Below are 19083 nucleotides of genomic sequence, written 5' to 3'. Positions count from 1 at the left end.
TCATGTATGCAAAATGCATTTACATTATTATTTCACTGTATGCTCCTATCAACACAGTCAAGAAGGGAAGGAGCTCCATACATAAATGATGGACTTGCTTAAGATCATTCTGGTCTTAAGGCCAGAATTCAGATCTAAGATTCCTGATTTGCTCTCCAATTCAAGTCTTTTTCCACTGGACCATGCTGGTCTAGCCAGAAACATCAAGATGCAATTCAGTGCTCTGGTAAGTTTGCCCCAGGGTTAGTGTGCCACACACCCTGAGAGCAGAATCTTGGGTCTGACTCCTGATTTCAGTGATGAGGGCTTTATTCTACCTAGAGAAACTGAAAGTGTGTTTTCTTTCTTTTTAAGATTTTTAATTTATTCATTAGAGAGAGAGAAAGAAAGAGCACAAGCAGGGGGGAAGGTCAGAGGGAGAGGGAGAAGGAGGCTGGATCCCCGAACCCCGGGATCACGACTCCAGCCAAATGCAGAAGTTTTACCAACGGAGTCACCCAGGTGCCCCGAAAGTGTATTTTATTTGCCACAAACTGAATGGTGGGGTAAAGGAAAACCACTACATGGATATAGGTGTAACATATATATACTTTCACTGATGACTGGAAAAGTAACATTAGGATTCAGGAGGTTCTCGAAGATTGAAGACAGAAGAAGAGAGAGAAAAAGCACAAACTCTACTATTCGAACCACTGTGCCATTTGAAGCCAAAGGCCAAAAACAGAAAGTGAATTTTAAACAAGTCTCAGTGCACAGTATTCCACAGATACCTGACTGCTCAGTTACAGACCTTTCCTTTACGTTAGTAGGAACAAACGATTATATTGAGACACTGACACAAATTTAAGTAGGTTGAATAAAACCAGAGGAGGTATAAATTTGACCTTAGTACTTATATCAGAGAAACATAATTTAATGATAAATCCAGCCAGTCTGAAGAGAGCCACTTAACTTAAATAATCAGAATTTACTAACTGAGGCTTTAGCTAACTAATATTGGAAAAATATTCTCAATATCTTCACAGTGAAACCAATGCTTACATTTGTTTTTAAAACCAAATGCCAATTTCCAAAAATATTTAAAATAGAATTACCATACACTGCAGTATCCCACTTCTTGGTCTAGATGCAAAAGAACTAAAAGCAGGATCTCAAAGAGATATTGGTACATCCATACACAGCAACATTATTCACAACAGTCAAAAGGTGGAAGTAACCCAAATGTCTACTGACAGATGAATGAATAAATAAAATGTGGCATGTACATACAATGGAATATTATTCAGACTTAAAAAGGAAGTGAAATTCAGACACATGCTACAGCATGAAGAACATTATGCTAAATGAAATATGCCAGGCACAACAAGACAAATGTGCGTGATTCCACTCATCGGAGGTATCTAGAGTAGTCAAATTCATAGAAACAGAAATAACGGTGGTTTCCAGGGGCTGGGAGGAGGGGAAAATAGGAAGTTTTTATTTATTAACGATTTTATTTATTTATTTGTGAGAGATAGAGAGCACAAGCAGGGGGAATGGCAGGCAGAGGAAGAAGCAGGCTCCCTGCTGAGCAAGGAGCCCTATGCGGGACTAGATCCCAGGACCCTGGGATCATGACCTGAGCCAAAGGCAGACCCTTAACCTACTGAGCCACCCACACATTCCTGGGAATTGTTTTTTAACGGGTATGGAGTTTCAGTCTTGCAACATGAAAAGGTTCTTGGGATCTGTTCCACAACAATGTGAATATACTTAATACTAGTGAACCACACACTTAAAAACGGTAGAGATGGCAAATTTTGTGCTATGGATATTTTATCACAATTAAAAATGTTTTAATAGGGGCGCCTGGGTGGCTCAGCGGGTTAAAGCCTCTGCCTTCGGCTCGGGTCATGATCCCGGGATCTTGGGATCGAGCCCCACATCGGGCCCTCTGCTCAGCAGGGAGCCTGCTTCCTCCTCTCTCTCTGCCTACCTCTTTGACTACTTGTGATCTCGGTCTGTCAAATAAATAAATAAAAATCTTAAAAAAAAATGTTTTAATAAAAATAAAATTGAAAAATTAATGCCACAGAGAAAACTAATCCAACCACGTACTGGAATAAACTCAAGTCATTTAGACTCAGATGAAACTCAAGGAAAAATAATCATCTTGTGGATTTTGTCATTTTTATTAGATTTTATGTGAACCTAGCAGTAAAATATAAGAATACATCAGCAAATATATCAGTATTTGCAGAAGGCTTCCTAGTAACACGAATCACTAATAAGTATAAACCATACAGTCTGGTGAAAAGTTGGATAAACTTAAATGTTAAAAAAATAATTTGTAGGGGTGTCTGAGTGTTTCAGTCAGCTAAGCATCTGACTTTGGCTCAGGTCATAATCTCAGGGTCCTGGGATTGAGCCTCACATTGGGCTCCCCACTCAGTGGGAATCAGCTTGTCCCTCTGCCCCTCCTGCAGCTCATGTCCTCCTACTCCCTCTCTCAAATAAATAAATAAAATCTTAAAAAAATAATTTGTAAAATTACATTATCAGTCACCTATTTTTCTTCTTTTTCTGTTGTTACCTAAGTTTGAGGCATGCTTCGGGAAGGAAATCTAGGAAGACAAAGATTCTTCAAAAAATTGGTATAACCTTTTGGTTCTTATTTCAAGTGTTCCATCCCACGAAGCAGGCAGGAAAGAGATGCCCAACTTCTAAAATACTATTGGTGTCTTCAAACAAGCATTTCACACGCCGGCATACCCCATTCTCAAGCCTAAAGCCCCCTCCATTTGCAAGACCGTTACCTTTCGAATGAAGTTTACGTGGCATTGGCCCTTCTGCACAGGCGGAGGGCAGTCTGGAGGCACAGAGTAGTTAGCGTGAGCTTTGCTCTGCTGGGCCGCATACAACACTGGTGACTGGAAACGCAGTTCAAGGGAGTTCACATCTCTAACCACACTGGTAACATCAAAGCTCTGCATTAAAGGAAAGAACAGATGTGGAAGTGGACACGTGTGTAAAATTTTAGATATAGATATAGATATATAAAAATGTGTGAAAGATGAATAAAATAATTGAAATCTTTAGGGTTAGCCTTTTTGCAGAAGAAAGCACTTCACTGAAATAGTATAACCTAGTTGCCTGCTTATAGGTACAAGCGAACACGTTCTCCTACCCAAAAGTAGATTTCTAGGTTTCTCCTTCTATTTGTACTGACAGATGATGGTCCCAGGCAAAGAGAGCAAGCAGAAAATATCTTTAGTCCTGGAATGTCTGCTCTGGCTATTTGAGACGTGGCCTTGAACAGCCAGGGAATTTCCTAGATGCTTCATGACAACCTGACTCTCTGGTATGAACAGCATGTTATTTCTAAGTCATAAGTTATTTTTGTTTTTGAAAAGTTCTACCCTGGAATGGAGACCAGGATATGATATCTTAATGTAACGTCAGTTGGCGTTTCACATGAAACTCTGGATCACCAAACAACAGAGAAGGGAACAGCATTCGCTGAACACTTTTCACGCGCCAAGAACTGTGTCAAACATTTTACATCATTAGCTTATTAAGTCCTCACAACGACTCCACAGGGTCTGTGGTGTTTTCATCACTCTACAATGACGCAACTGAGAAAGAAAATAACTTAACCCACGCTTCAAAGAGCACTGCCTCGGGCGCCTGGGTGGCTCAGTGGGTTAAAGCCTCTGCCTTCAGCTCCGGTCATCATCTCAGGGTCCTGGGATAGAGGCCCACATCGAGCCCCACATCAGGCTCTCTGCTCAGCAGGGAGCCTGTTTCCTCCTCTCTCTCTGCCTGCCTCTCTGCCTACTTGTGATCTCTCTCTGTCAAATAAATAAAATCTTTAAAAAACAAACAAACAAACAAACAAACAAAAAAAACAAGAGCACTGCCTGAGTGGGCAATTATGCACTTACCTTTCTCTATTCACAACAATTAACACACAAACACGTATCAGTAGCTTTTAACCTGACGTCACTGGATACTTACATATCTTTTGAACATGTTGCCTGTTTTCCCAATAGGAACACTATTTAGCAGGACTTTTGCAACTGTGTCGACGCCCTCAAAAATCAAATTCACTTTTTGCCATTTGCTTAAAAAAGAAAAGATTTTTAAAACAAGATGTGTAAAACATGAACTCGAATAAATCTTTTTTTATTAAAAACTAAAGGAATAAATATTTCACAGAGAATACACAATCTTAAAAGGCAGTTTCCAATGAAATTTTTGTAAGTATTGGTTTAATACATTTTAATTTAAATTCAATTAATTAACATATGACATATTATTAGTTTCAGAGGTACAGTTCAGTGATTCACTGTACACCCAGTACTCATCACATCACGTGCCCTCCTTAATGTCTGTCACCCAGTTACCCCATCTTCCCATATACCTCCCTCCAGCAACCCTCACTTTGTTTTTGTTAAGAGTCCTTTACGGTTTATCTCCCTCTCTGATGTCATCTTATCTTATTTTCCCTTCCCTTCCCCTAGATCCTCTGTTTTGTTTCTTAAATTACACATATGAGTGAAATCATATGATGACTTTCTCTGATTGGCTTATTTTGCTTAGCATAATACCCTTGTTATGTTGAGTAATCTAGCTTATCTTTCTTCATAGTATTTCAACTGCCATAAAACCATGAGCACAGCTTACAATTTCCAAATGCATAGACTTTTTTCTCGGACTTTACAAAATTCTTATGATAATTTAGTTAAATAGCAGATATAAAGCATTTTCACAAAGTATTACATTTATGACACTAAGAGAACGTATTAACCAACTAACAGATATCTATGAGTGAATATGATGAGCCCAGTACTCTGCTAAGCCCTACAGAGAACTAAAACACTCTCTGAATTTAAGGAATCTGTAATCTAGTTGCCATTCAAGCCTAAAACACAGGAATAAAAGAGAAAACATTCCATTTCTTCTATTTTATAGTATAGTCTGGTTAGACGGACTATAAATGCTATCAGAGCTTATGTCATAAGGAAAGACTTCAAGAGAGAAATAAGAATTTCAAGACGAACAGAATAAATAAAATGGGGTATATCCATGCAATAAAGTATCAGTGATAAAAAGAAATTAAGTATCAGTGAATGTGACAACACGGATGGACTTTGAAAACACTGTTACCCTAAGTGAGAGAAGCCAGTCACAAAGGACCACATGCAGTACAGTTCCATTTATGTGAGATTCCCAGAGGAGAAAAACCCATAGAAAATGAGTCAGTGGTTGCCTAGTGCTGGGATAGGGATGAGGGAATGGGGATGTTGAGAATGGGGAATGACAGCTAATCGGTATGACCTTCTCTCTGATGAGGACAATGATGGCCGCACAACGCTTTGAATATACTAAAAACTACTAAACTGTACACTTTAAAAGGGTGAATTGGTGGCACCTGGGTGGCTCAGTCATTGAGCATCTGCCTTCAGCTTAGGTCATGATCTCAGGGTCCTGGGATCGAGCCCGGGATCGAGCCCCGCATCGGGCTCCCTGCTCAGCGGAGAGTCTGCTTCTCCCTCTCCCACTCCCCCTGCTTGTGTTCCCTCTCGCTATGTCTCTCTCTGTCAAATAAATAAATAGATAAATAAAATCTTTAAATAAATAAAAAAATAAATAAAATGGTGAATTGTATAGTGTGTGAATTAGGTCTCAATAAAGTTTTTTGTTTTGTTTTTATTTTTTAATGAATAGAAATGTCTAGGTAGGGGCGCCAGTTAAGCATCTGCCTTCAGCTCAGGTCACGATCCCGGAGGTCCTGGGATCAAGTCCCACATCAGGCTCCCTACTTAGCTGGGGGTCTGCATCTCCCTCTCCTCTTGTTCCTCCCCCCCCACTCATGTTCTCTCTCTCTCTCTCTGTCAAATAAATAAACAAGTAAAATCTTAAAAAAAAAAATAATGAGCTAGTTTCAAGTGTAGAGGTTATGCTAGGGAGCTAAGGGAAAGAATCTGGTCAAGTCAGCAGGGCAGGAGGGGATGCAGGAAGTGGGACAGAATAGGCAAGATTAAGTAGTATTTTCACAAATAAGCAGGGAAGATGAAACTGGTTTTATCAATGAAAAGTAAGACACTGTCAGAGCGCCAGGGTGGCTCAGTTGGTTAAGGCTCCAACTCTTGATTTCAGCTCAAGTCTGATCTCAGCATTGTAGGATTCAGTCCCTGCCCCCCACACCCACCCACTGGATTCAGCCTCCGGCTCCCATTGGGTGGGGAGTCTGTTTGAGAGTTTCTCCCTCTCCGTCTGCCCCTCCCCCCACTCATGGTCTCTCGTGGGCTCTCACACGCATGCACGCTCTCTCTCTCTCTCCCTAAAATAAATAAACCTTTAAAAAAAAAAAAGGGAAGACACTGTCATTCCTTTGCTCAAGAAGGACAGTGCCTTCTTTTTTAAAACTTTATTTATTTACTTGGGAGAGTGAGGGAGACTCTCAAGCAGACTCCCACACCGAGTATGGAGCACAAGGCAATGTGGGGCTCCATCTCAAGACCCAGAGATCATGACTTGGGCTGAAACCAAGAGTTAGATGCTTAACCAACTGAGCCACCCAGGTGCCCCAACACTGTCATTCTTGAGCAAGAACATCATGGTAAAACCAGTATGTTGGGAAGATGAATCTAATGTTTGTGGAAGATGAGTCTAACATTTCCATATATAAGACTGGAGAATAAAAAGACAAAGCAAGAAATTTAGTTGCAGCTTTGGCCTAATTGTAGGCACTCACTCACAAAGGCCAAGGCAAATGTGGAAGCTGGGAAATGAGGAGAAAGGGGCTGAGTCAAGAAAAATGATAGGCAGAAATTAACAGGACTCAGAAAGAGACCACATACAGAGATAAAGAAAAACCATATAAGCTCAAACCACTTTAGACACAGAAGATCAGCAAAACGGTGTTATCTTAAGAGAAACAATAAGGCTGTTACAATTTAAAGTAAGCTTTAAATGGGAAAATCAATCGTTTAAATTTTGGATATGCTGAGTTCAAGATGAAAGAGAACCCCCTTACAGAGATATTTTTAGTATTATCTGGAAATAAGGGCCCAGAGCACAGCCATGTCGCAAAGTTGAGCACCACAGTCTGGATTTATTTCTCTTTCAAGAGGCTGGTAAATAATGAACCCCACCCCCAGAAAAAAATCACGCAAAAGGGACAGAAGACTTTTTTTTTTTCTCTCTCCTATTTTATCTGTTTATTTGAATGTAATGTACTATTTTTCCTGTATTCATTTCAACTTTGATCAGCATACGGGAATTTTCTTTTTTTTTTTTTTTAATTTTACTTTTTATAAACATATATTTTTTTTTTCCCCCAGGGGTACAGGTCTGTGAATCTCCAGGTTTACACACTTCACAGCACAGAAGACTTTTTTTTATTTAGCAATAATGGTGGTAGATATAACTGGGTTACTTTCTGTTCCATGGAACATTACTGAAATTACTATGCTTTTCCTCATGGCTTCATGACATAACATAAGGCGAATGCCATAGCCTCAATGGCTGGCTAACACTACATGGGAAAAATGATATAGCTCTGATCCTACCTGACAAATTATAACACATTCTAGTGATTATGTGGTCGGGGGGGCAGAGAGAAGGAAATGGAGATAAGAGAACTGACTAGGTATAGGTGACTCCATTATAACCAGTGGAAGGAGGACTGAGTAAGACATAATTTCATGACTGATGGTCAGTGGCACCATTCTTAGATACAAGTCAAAACATAAATCAAATAGTCACTTTTATAGGAAAAGGCTTTGGTCTCCCAACTCTCCGACATGCAACCGAAACAAACAAAAGATTACGGCAGAGAAAGAAAAAGATCGATAATAACAATAACTAAAAAATACAGATGTAGATATAGATATACACACATACATACCTAATGTTAAAGGGGATTTTAAATTTCTTGCTGTAAGTCCAGTTATCCAAGGAGATCCATCTGTAGTCAAGGTCATTAAATCTGTAGTACGGATCCTGTTGATAAAAATTATGGCAGACAATTATGCAAAAATAAATACATTAAATAAACATGAAATAAATTATTAACAATAGCCATTTGTTACCTAAAAATTAATGAACTCTGGGCCTAGGAGTGTAAGCATTTCATATGCTGGCACATGCCATCCTCAAGGCTAAAGTTCCATCCATTTAACTTTCAACAAAGTTAACATGGCTTTCAGATAACAAAAAAATACTAAAAAATGTTTTCTTAAAAAGTCCAACAAGGGGGTACCTGGGTGGCTCAGTGGGTTAAAGCCTCTGCCTTCGGCTCAAGTCATGATCCCAGGGTCCTGGGATCGAGCCCCGCATAGGGCTCTCTGCTCTGCGGGGAGCCTGCTTTCTCCTCTCTCTCTGCCTGCTTCTCTGACTACTTGTGATCTCCGTCTATACTAAAAAAAAAAAAAAAAGTCTAACAAAGTTCCTCAATGAAAGAGCTTTGAGATAGAAATAACATAGTTTCATTACCAATAAGAACATGTATGGAGATGAAGATTAGCTGCCCTTGTTAAAAGCAAATACAGAACCTCTGAGGTATTAGCAGAAAATAAAAGTCAGAACATCTGCTGTGCGGCCCTCAGTCTTTTCTTTTTTTTTAAAGATTATTTATTTATTTATTTATGTGAGAGAGTGAGCGAGCGAGCAAGCAATAGTGCACAAGCAGGGGCAGTGACAGAGAGAGGGGGAGAAGCAGTCTCCCCGCTGAGCAGGGATCCTGATGTTAGACTCGATCCCAAGACCCTGAGATTATGACGTAAGCCCCAGGCAGATGCTTACAGGACTGAGCCACCCAGGTGCCCTGACCCTCACTCTCTTATAGCCCTTTAATTGTCACCATGCTTATTGCTGCCACTATTCCAGCGGGCCTCAGGGGGGATGGTTCTCCTCTACTACCCAAACATCAGCAAAATGCCCACTCTTTGGATTCACGTAGTATTTCCAAAGTTATTTTTAACCAAGCTTTACTAAATGAGCACAATAAGGACCTCTACAGGAAACACACAGGCAGCATGGATACCATCGAACGGACCAACTTCAGGTTACCTGTATTGTCCCAGACCAGGTCAGCAAACTATAACCCATGGGCCACGTGCAGCTCACTGCCTGTTTCTGTGCAGCCAGTGAGCTAAGAATGGACACATGTCAATAAATAAAGCTTTCCTGGAGCACCGCCATGCCTGTTCCTTTACAAATCATACATGGCAGCTTTCATGCTACAACAGTACAGCTGAGTAGGTATGACAGAGGCCATATGACCCATGATGCCTAAAGTAGTGTCCAGGCCTTTACTGAAAATGGTTGCCAATGTCTACCCCAGGCAACAGGCCTGCTGGGTGTTCACCAATGCTATTCTCACTGAGTGTCCAGCCCTAGGTCCTTCCTTTCATAATACTCAGAGTTCCTTCTTTTCCTACCCATTTTCTACACTTTACATTCCAGATGAGGACACAGTAAAGAAAGTGGTAAGTGACGCTTTTTGGTCCATCTTTTTGTGAACAACATCACAGCTACAAAGAAGGAAACAGTGCAGTCCTCTCCCACTGGGACAGGACCAAGGGTGATATCCTCAGGAATTGCATCTCCAGATGGAGAAGGAAAAGCCAACTTTGTCTAACTTCCACAGATGACCAAGTTAGGTTGGCAACGGCCAGTTGGGCACCTGCTCAGAGCACAAGTCAGTAAGACGCACTACAACAAGGCCGGGTGTATGTCAAGATGGAAAGAATAGTACCTGTCAGAAATTACTCCTGACTAGAAGAAACATTTCATTTTATTTTTAAGATTTTATTTATTTTTAGGTAATCTCTCCACCCAATGTGGGGCTCGAACTCACAACACCATGATCAAGAGTCACATGCTCTATGGACTAAGCCAGCCAGGAGCCTCTGGAAGAAATATTTTAATAAACTACTAGGGAAGAGTGCAGTTAATGAGATTTAGTAACAACTGATAATCACCAAACTGACTTTTAAGGGCTGATTAACAATGAGGTTTTATTCTGCTAAGTAGGGTGTGCCAGGCCCAGCCAACTTGTTTCCTTTTCTGCTCTTCCAACACACACAGGACTCAGCGTCTCTGATGAATAAGCATGGAATAACTATTTAAGGACACAGGTTTAAAGAAGTACCTAATAATTAGCCTGTCCATGTGTCTCCACCCAGCCTTATTTATAACTCTACACTGTGGACTCAGTCCAATCCAGTTAAAAATAACATGAGAAGTAAGGTGTGAAGGCTAATGCAGTTGCAACATGTCATCCTGCTAAGCCGTGAGGCTGACTGATGATCTGGTTTGTGTGGCACAAGTCCCCTTCCTGTCTCTCAGTCTCTTGAAGTAAGTTGCCTGTTGAGTTCGAGAGGACAAGCTTCTCAGATGTATTTTTTCTAGACAAATAGAATTTGGAGGTTAAAGTTTTCTTTTACTTGAAAGAAGCCAAAATGAAAAGGCCACAAACCGGGGCGCCTGGGTAGCTCAGTCATTAAGCATCTGCTTTCAGCTCAGGTCATGATCCCATGGTCCTGGGATGGAGCCCCAGGTCAGGCTCCCTGCTTGGTGGGAAGTGTGCTTCTCCCTCACCCATATCCCTGCTGTGTTCCCTCTCTGGCTGTTTCTGTCAAATAAATAAATAAAATCTTTAAAAAAAAAACAAAACAAAACAATGAAAAGGCTACATACTATATGTATGTATCTGATATGTCGTTATCTGATATGTCGTATGTGATACTATATGACTCCAACCACATGATGTTCTGGAGAAGGCAAAACCACGTTAACAGTAAAAAGATCAGTGGTTGCGGGGCACCTCTGCACCACCACCAACCCCCTCTGACAAATAAACAAATCTTTAAAAAAAAAAACAGGAGGGGTAGTTGTCAGAGGGGGGGGGGGGGGGGCAGTGGTTGCCAGGGATTAAGGATTGAGGGAGAGAGGGATGAATAGGCAGAGGACAGAAGATTTTGAAGTTAGTGAAACTCCTCTAAATGATACTATAATGATGAACAGATACAATAAATTTGTCAAAACCCACAGATACACACCACCAAGAGTGAACTCTAATATAAATTATATGCATAGGGTGATAATGATAGGTCAGTGCAGGTTCACTGATGATAACAAATGTACCACTCTGTTGGAGGGATGTTGTTATGGGGGGCTGTGCAAGTGTGTGGAGGGGGGTATATATGGAAACGTCTGCATTTGCATTCAATTTTGCTGTGAACCTAAAATTACTCCAAAAGATGAAGGCTACTAAAAAAATTTCCTGTAAGGGAAAATATCTTACCTTCCCTAAAATAAAGACTGTAGAAGCTTAGATTACATTTATAATAACTATTCCAAATGCTAAGTAACCAACTTAATTTAGTTCCAAACAGGTCTGACCCCCTTTGCTCATATTAAAACTCTGAGTCCTATTTAAAGCTAACTGCCCAGTCTCTCCACTCCTCAAGGACAGCTATTTTTCTGGTCCTTCTGCTTAATTTGTAGTACTCAAACTCACTGCCATGTCTTCTGAAGAAGGAAAGCTTTTCGTGGGAGGGTTCAACTTCCACATCAATAAGCATGCTCTGGAAGACCACTTCAGCAGCTCTGGTCCTATTTCTGAGGTAGTTGTTGTCAAGGACTTGCGAGACTCAGCAATCCTGAGGTTTTAATTTCACTACCTTCACCAAACTAGAGCGGGTCTCTGATGCCAAGAGAGCCATGAATGGAGAGTCTCTGGATGGTCACCAGATCCACATGGATCTCTCTGGCAAGTCAGCCAGGGGAACTAGAGGGGGTGATTTGGGGGCCCAGGGGCAAGGTTGCAGTTACTCTAGAGGTGGCGGGGATCAAGGCTACAGGAGTGGCAAATACAATGACCTGGAGGATATGGATATGGAAGGCCAGAGTGCTTATGACCACTACACCAAAGGAAATTACAAAGACAATTATGACGACAGAGATGAGGCGTGTGTACCTAATGCAGATACAAAGGAATAAAACTTCTGATCCAGGATCATCCTTCCAAATGGCTGTACTTACAAGATTTTTAGAGCTATACTGAAACATCTGTTTTAGTGCATCAACTTCTATTTTTGAACTGAACTCCCAAGGTATCTTGTTACAGACATTTTAGAAAGCTCCATGTGTTTTTTAAACTTTTTTCTCCCATTTAAAGACAAATTCTGTTTTCAACATTTTGAGGAACCTCCATGCTGTTTTCCAGAGTGGTTGCACCAGCTTGCATTCCCACCAACAGTGTAGGAGGGTTCCCCTTTCTCCGCATCCTCGCCAGCATCTGTCATTTCCGGACTTGTTAATTTTAGCCATTCTGACTGGTGTGAGGTGGTATCTCATTGTGGTTTTGATTTGTATTTCCCTGATGCCGAGTGATATAGAGCACTTTTTCATGTGTCTGTTGGCCATCTGGATGTCTTCTTTGCAGAAATGTCTGTTCATGTCTTCCGCCCATTTCTTGATTGGATTATTTGTTCTTTGGGTGTTGAGTTTGCTAAGTTCTTTATAGATTCTGGACACTAGCCCTTTATCTGATATGTCGTTTGCAAATATCTTCTCCCATTCTGTCAGTTGTCTTTTGGTTTTGTTAACTGTTTCTTTTGCTGTGCAAAAGCTTTTGATCTTGATAAAATCCCAATAGTTCATTTTTGCCCTTGCTTCCCTTGCCTTTGGCGATGTTCCTAGGAAGATGTTGCTGTGGCTGAGGTCGAAGAGGTTGCTGCCTGTGTTCTCCTCAAGGATTTTGACGGATTCCTTTCTCACATTGAGGTCCTTCATCCATTTTGAGTCTATTTTCGTGTGTGGTGTAAGGAAATGATCCAATTTCATTTTTCTGCATGTGGCTATCCAATTTTCCCAACACCCTATGACCCAGCAATTGCACTGCTGGGTATTTACCCTAAAGATACAAACGTAGTGATCCGAAGGGGCACATGCACCCGAATGTTTATAGCAGCAATGTCTACAATAGCCAAACTATGGAAAGAATCTAGATGTCCATCAACAGACGAATGGATAAAGAAGATGTGGTATATATACACAATGGAATACTATGCAGCCATCAAAAGAAATGAAATCCTGCCATTTGCGACGACGTGGATGGAACTAGAGGGTATCATGCTTAGCGAAATAAGTCAATCGGAGAAAGACAACTATCATATGATCTCCCTGATATGAGGGAGAGGAGATGCAACATGGGGGTTAAGGGAGTAGGAGAAGAGTAAATGAAGCAAGATGGGATTGGGAGGGAGATAAACCATAAGTGACTCTTAATCTCACAAAACAAACTAAGGGTTGCTGGGGGGAGGGGGGTTGGGGGGGTGGGGTTATTATGGACATTGGGGAGGGTGTGTGCTATGGTGAGTGCTGTGAAGTGTGTAAACCTGGCGATTCACAGACCTGTACCCCTGGCGAAAAAAATATATTATATGTTTATAAAAAATAAAAGTAAAAAAAGGTAAAAAAATAAAGACAAATTCTGGGACATTTGTAGAGTCTGATATTTTTCCTTTTACCATTTTTTTAGTTTGGGATCTCAGAATTGCTGGTCCTGCCCCCCCCAAAAAAAAAGATAATAATGCGCATTTAGGGACATTTTAAGATTTTATTTATTTATTTAATGACAGAGACAGAGACACAAGGAGGCAGAGAGGCAGGCAGAGAGAGGAAGGGAAGCAGGCTCCCTGCCGAGTAGAGAGCCCGATGTGGGGCTCAATCCCAGGACTCTGGGATCAAGACCTGAGCCGAGGGCAGAGGCTTAACCCTCTGAGCCACCCAGGCGCCCCTTAGGGACATTTTAGAATGTTTATCAGGAGTGGGAAGCAATTTCCAAATACAATTATAAGAAATCAAGAACATAATCAGAGGTTTGTCCTTTTGGTTGTTTTTTTTTTTTTTTTTTTTAATTCGGGGTCACCACCTTGATTACACAGAAGTTTCTTTAAAACATTTGTGAATATCATTTTTTTTTAATACTGGAAGAAAAAAATATTCTGTGTGTCTCATTCAGCATTTAGGATGTCCTTCACAGCACAGATTAAAAAGCTGAAAACTGAAAATAAACAAAATAAAGCTAACAGCAGTCCAGTGTTACACCTGATGACTAAGAAACCATGTAAGTCACTGGGTTGCTAAGCAAACCCATGAGCCCTAAAAAACAACAGAAGGATCATTTGTTGTCCAAGACAGGTACTCATATAGTCTTATCTTCGTAACAAACATATGCAGTAAATACCATTTACAGGGGAAGAAACTAAAGCTCCAAAAGATTCCACTCCTAAGGTCCCACAAGTAAGCAGTACATCCAGGAACCAAATCACCTCAGTCTAACGCCAAGGTCTGCATTCTTTCAGCTATCCTCATGCCACACACACCGACACTTTTATATCAGATGATCACCTGACCCAAAGGAAAAGGTATTATCATCATTGCCATTTCGTAACCAAGAGTCCAAGGCTAAAAGTTAAATGAAGTGGTGGAGCACTGATTCAGACCCAGGACGTCTGGCTCCAGAGTCCAAACACTCAATCATTACCCAATGCTGCCATTATTGTCACAAATGCCACCAATTGTTACAATGTCAGTGCTACCTACCAAGCAGGAACCAGGAGATAAATATACCATATAAAGCCCGTGCTAGTTATTTATAATTGGCATTTACCATGCTTGCGTACGTCAACAAACTATGTGGCACCACAAAGTACAAAGGACATTATCAGTCTCATTTTCTCTGTAAGCTTCTGAACTTCATCTGTTATGACTGCCTATAGATACATAAATTCTTTAACCAGGTATAGCTTCTCCACTCTCCAATTCTGCTTCAATCCAACACCTGATTCTACCCCAGACATAATTACTTCAAATGGAGTTAAAAAGAGAAAAGGAAGTCTTTGCAACTGTCTCATACATAGATGTCTTCTTGGATACTTAGACAAAAAAAAAGTTTAAGAAAACATTTATACAAAAATGAGCAGAAGTAAACAATACATTCAGTAAAAAATATATTAAGATACAGAGAAGCTACACTCTCCAAATCTCAGTTTGTCCATCGCCAAAAGGAGCTTCAGCTATGATTCTTACTTCAGAAGGTGCACAGGTACAAGAGATTCTAAGTTCCTAAGTCAAAATATTTTGGTTGGTCTTAACATCATTTTTGCCTAAAATCCTTAAACTAGTAAATACTGCTTCATCTCTACCACAGCTAGGTAAAAAGGGGTGGAAGTTAAGGTAACTCCTTGTTTCCTGACCAAAGAGAATTTAAAAGGGGAATTTAAAAGGAGAAACAAGATTCTTTCCTTAGCCCACTCCACAGCGCCAGACTAGAACTCATGAAAAGTTAGCGTAAATGCCCAGAGAATGATTCTAATCTGACACAAAGGGTCAGAGGAGCCACAGATCACACTTGCTCAGAGAGCAAAGTTGGGTGGTTGAACAGATCCACAGCCATAGTTCCTGCCTCTGAGATGAAGCTGGGCCAGGGAGAGGAGAGGGGCTGGAGCTGACAGATAAGAGCAGTAGCAGGAGCAACCTTGTTTGCATGAATTCAAGTCCCAGCTCAGCCCTAATACCTGTGGGATCCTGTGAAGCTCATGTAACACCTCTAACCTTCTGTTTTCTCAGTTCTAGAACAGGAATAATAGTACCTCCCAGGATCAGTATGAAAATTCCAAGAGGTAACATGTGGAAAGTGCTTAGAACAATTTATTGCATACAGCAAGCATTCAACAAATGACAGCTATCATCACTGTTACAGATACTGACCTGAATGACTTCTAGGGTATGTCAAATTAAAGGAAAAAGTCACTACCAAACCATATGCATAGAATATCATCTTCTGTAGAGAGAAATGGAGATAAATCTATTATGTACATAGACATCTGTCACAAGATACATGAATGTACACAAGAACCCTGTTAACAGTGGTTGTTTCTGTGGAAGGGGAACTAGAAAACTAGGAGACAGGGATGGAAGGATACTTGCTTTCATTATGTATCCCATCTTTACTTTTTTTTTTTATCATTACAGTTAACCCTCGGGGGTACAGTTAACAATATGGTGCTCCTAAACCCCACACAGCCAACAATCTACTTACTAACTTTGACTCCTCAAAATTAACTACCAATCACCTACTATTCACCAGAAACCTTACTAATAACATAGTCAATTAACATATTTTGTATATCTATTATATACTGTATTCCTGCAAGAAAGTAAGCTAGGGAAAAGAAAATGTTATTCATAAAATCAGAAGGGAGAGAAAACACATTTATAGTACTGCACTCACTGAAAAAAATCTGAGTATAAGTGGACTTACCTAGTTCAAACCCATTTTGTTCAGGGATCAATTGTATATCCTTTACCTATTTCTAAAAGTCCTTAAAATTAGTTGACCTCTTTTTTAAAAAGAAAACAAGCTGGGCTGATAGCAGTACAAATGACAAAGCAGGAATGGTTATAAGACACTGTAGGCTGGACCTACAAGATCCAACAAGCAGCAACACAGGTGACAAGAAACAAAAACGTCCTCAAAATTCCAGGCCTCATTCACTGAGAAAATATTGGTGTGTTGTTAGAAACAGATAAAAGAAGAGAAACTAAGGATTGGGAGAATTGAGAAAAGAGGCATTTGTATATACTGAGTTTCAATACTCCATGAAGACATTCAGGTAGAAGAGTGGAGCTAAATTTCCAGCCACAAATCAGCAGAGGACAGAGTTCCAGATTAAGACATCAGAGGAGCTCTAGGCCAGAGCCACAGTTTTGGCACAGACGGCCAAAACTAAGACTTCCAAGAGGCAGAGAACAGAGAAGAAGGGACGTGTAGTGTGACCCTCAGGAACTGCTTGCATTTATCAAGAACTTTCAGCAAATGGGATGCTTTGGGTGGTATATTTTGAACAGCACATTGTGCTCATCACTGTTTTCACTGGACATCTTTAGATTAAGACAGTAATTGTTCTCTTTGCTTACTATTTCTTCTTGCCAACAGCCCACATGAGATGTGAAAAGATGTGGCTTGCATCCTTGTCCCCCCACCATTTAACAGATGCATGATCTTAGGCCCTAACTTCTCTAAGCCTCAGTCAGTGTAAGTAATGATAACCTTCTCCATAGGGCTGCAGTGGGAATTTTATGACCAGGTGCACCTGAGAGAGTCAAGGAGAGTGCACTGCACATGGAAGACATTAAAGCACTATTACATGAAGATGAGTTTCATAGTCTAGCTTGACTATGTACATGTTCATGTGATAAAGACAACCCCTTACCTAAAGATTCAACTATCAGTTGTTTCTTTTATATCCAGTGTTGGGCCATAAGAAGCAAATCTTCTTATGCCCTAAACACACCTCACAAGGCATCAAATGAAGAAGCATATGTCCAGGTTTAAGAATCAGAATTTTCCAAAGCTATCTTTAAAAAAAAAAAAAAAAAAAAAAGAAGGGGTGCCTGGGTGGCTCAGTGGGTTAAATGCAATTGCACTTCTAAAAATTATTTAAGAAAATAAGGATATATGGGAAACCTGGGTGGCTCAGTGGGTTAAAGCCTCTGCCTTTGGCTCAGGTCATGATCTCAGGATCCTGGGATCGAGTCCCTTTGGGCTCTCTGCTCAGCAGGGAGCCTGCTTCCTCCTCTCTCTCTCTCTGCCTGCCTCTCTATTTGTAATCCCTCTCTGTCAAATAAATAAATAAAATCAGGGGCACCTGGGTGGCTCAGTGGGTTAAGCCTCTGCCTTCAGCTGGGATCATGATCCCAGGGTCCTGGGATCAAGCCCCTTATCAGGCTCTCTGCTCAGCCGAGAGCCTGCTTCCTCCTCTCTCTGTGCCTGCCTCTCTGCCTACTTGTGATCTCTGTCAAATAAATAAATAAAATCCTTAAAAATAAATAAATAAATAAAATCAAAAAAATTAAAAATTAAAATTAAAAAAAAAAGAAGGGGTACCTGGGTGGCTCAGTGGGTTAAAGCCTCTGCCTTCGGCTTGGGTCATGATCCCAGGGTCCTAAGATCGAACCCCGCATCTCGGGCTCTCTGCTCAGCAGGGAGCCTGCTTCCCTTCCTCTCTCTCTGCCTGCCTCTCTGCCTACTTGTGATTTCTCTCTGTCAAATAAATAAATAAAATCTTTAAAAAAAAAAAAAGAAGAAGAAGAAGAAGAAGGCGGCTTAAAAATCTCACGGTTCTCTCTTCCCCAAAACTGAATGATTATTTCTGCTCAAATTTAAACTTCAAATACAGAGTTCTTAACTCATTTATCTCCTTAATGTCATACATCATTTTTAAGCAAACTTTTAGAAAACATACAGATCTTCAAAAGATTCCTTTTCTATGGGTGCCTGGGTGGCTCAGTTTGTTAAGCAACTGCCTTCAGCCCAGGTCATGATCCTGGAGTCCCGGGACTGAGTCCCACATTTGACTCCCCGCTGAGCAGGGAGTCTGCTTCTCCCACTGACCTCTCTTCCTCTCATGCTCTCTCTCTCAAATAATTAAATAAAATCTTAAAAAAAAAAAAAAGATTCCTTTTCTAGAAGCTTTTGAGATCATTTCACATCATAAAATGATCAAATAAAATCAAATATTCCAGTTTTAATTCTTTCATAGAAGATGAGTACAGACACCAGAGAAAAGACCTTCTATTTAAGGATAAATTTATATTTGGTCATTTTGGACCATAATCATGAGACTTCTTCTGAAACACAACAAAAATATTCAAATGGGTGATAATGGCATTATACTTAGAGATCCATAGTAAAATGTTTGAGGATGAAATGGTGTGAAGTCTAGAATTGCTTCAAAATTAGGGGTGGCATAGTGAATGGAGGCAGAAACAAAATGCACTGTGCTGAAGCTGGAGTGACGGGTAAATGGGAGTTCACTTTGCTACTCTTCTTTGTAGCTGTTCGAAATTTACCATAACAAAAAGTTTTAAAAGTGTATTTACATGACAATTGCCTCTTGGCTACTTCAAGAGTACAAAAATGTACATTCATCCACACTAATGCACATATTTTATTAGAATTTATTTATGAGTGATAATCGGCAGATTAGGGCCTCCAAGGGCTCATAGGACAGAATGACA

General features: G+C 40.4%; 1 protein-coding gene across 2 annotated transcripts in view; it reads right to left on the bottom strand.

The window, feature by feature from the left end:
* MANBA (mannosidase beta) overlaps positions 1-19083 on the bottom strand; it is a 121067-nt gene that overhangs the window by 96154 nt on the left and 5830 nt on the right. For both annotated transcript variants that reach the window (XM_032860840.1, XM_032860849.1), the window contains exons 2-4: positions 7895-7989; positions 3997-4102; positions 2796-2966 (exon numbers count right to left, since the gene is read on the bottom strand). In XM_032860840.1, coding sequence (XP_032716731.1) covers positions 2796-2966; positions 3997-4102; positions 7895-7989 — 372 coding nt within the window. The remainder of the gene's footprint in view (positions 1-2795; positions 2967-3996; positions 4103-7894; positions 7990-19083) is intronic.

The sequence above is a fragment of the Lontra canadensis genome, unplaced genomic scaffold (assembly GCF_010015895.1).
Source record: "Lontra canadensis isolate GAN:19392208 unplaced genomic scaffold, GSC_riverotter_1.0 scaffold1, whole genome shotgun sequence".
Classification (NCBI taxonomy): domain Eukaryota; kingdom Metazoa; phylum Chordata; class Mammalia; order Carnivora; family Mustelidae; genus Lontra; species Lontra canadensis.
The sequence above is the reverse complement of the archived record's forward strand: the minus strand, read 5'-3'. Positions and strand labels throughout refer to the sequence as shown.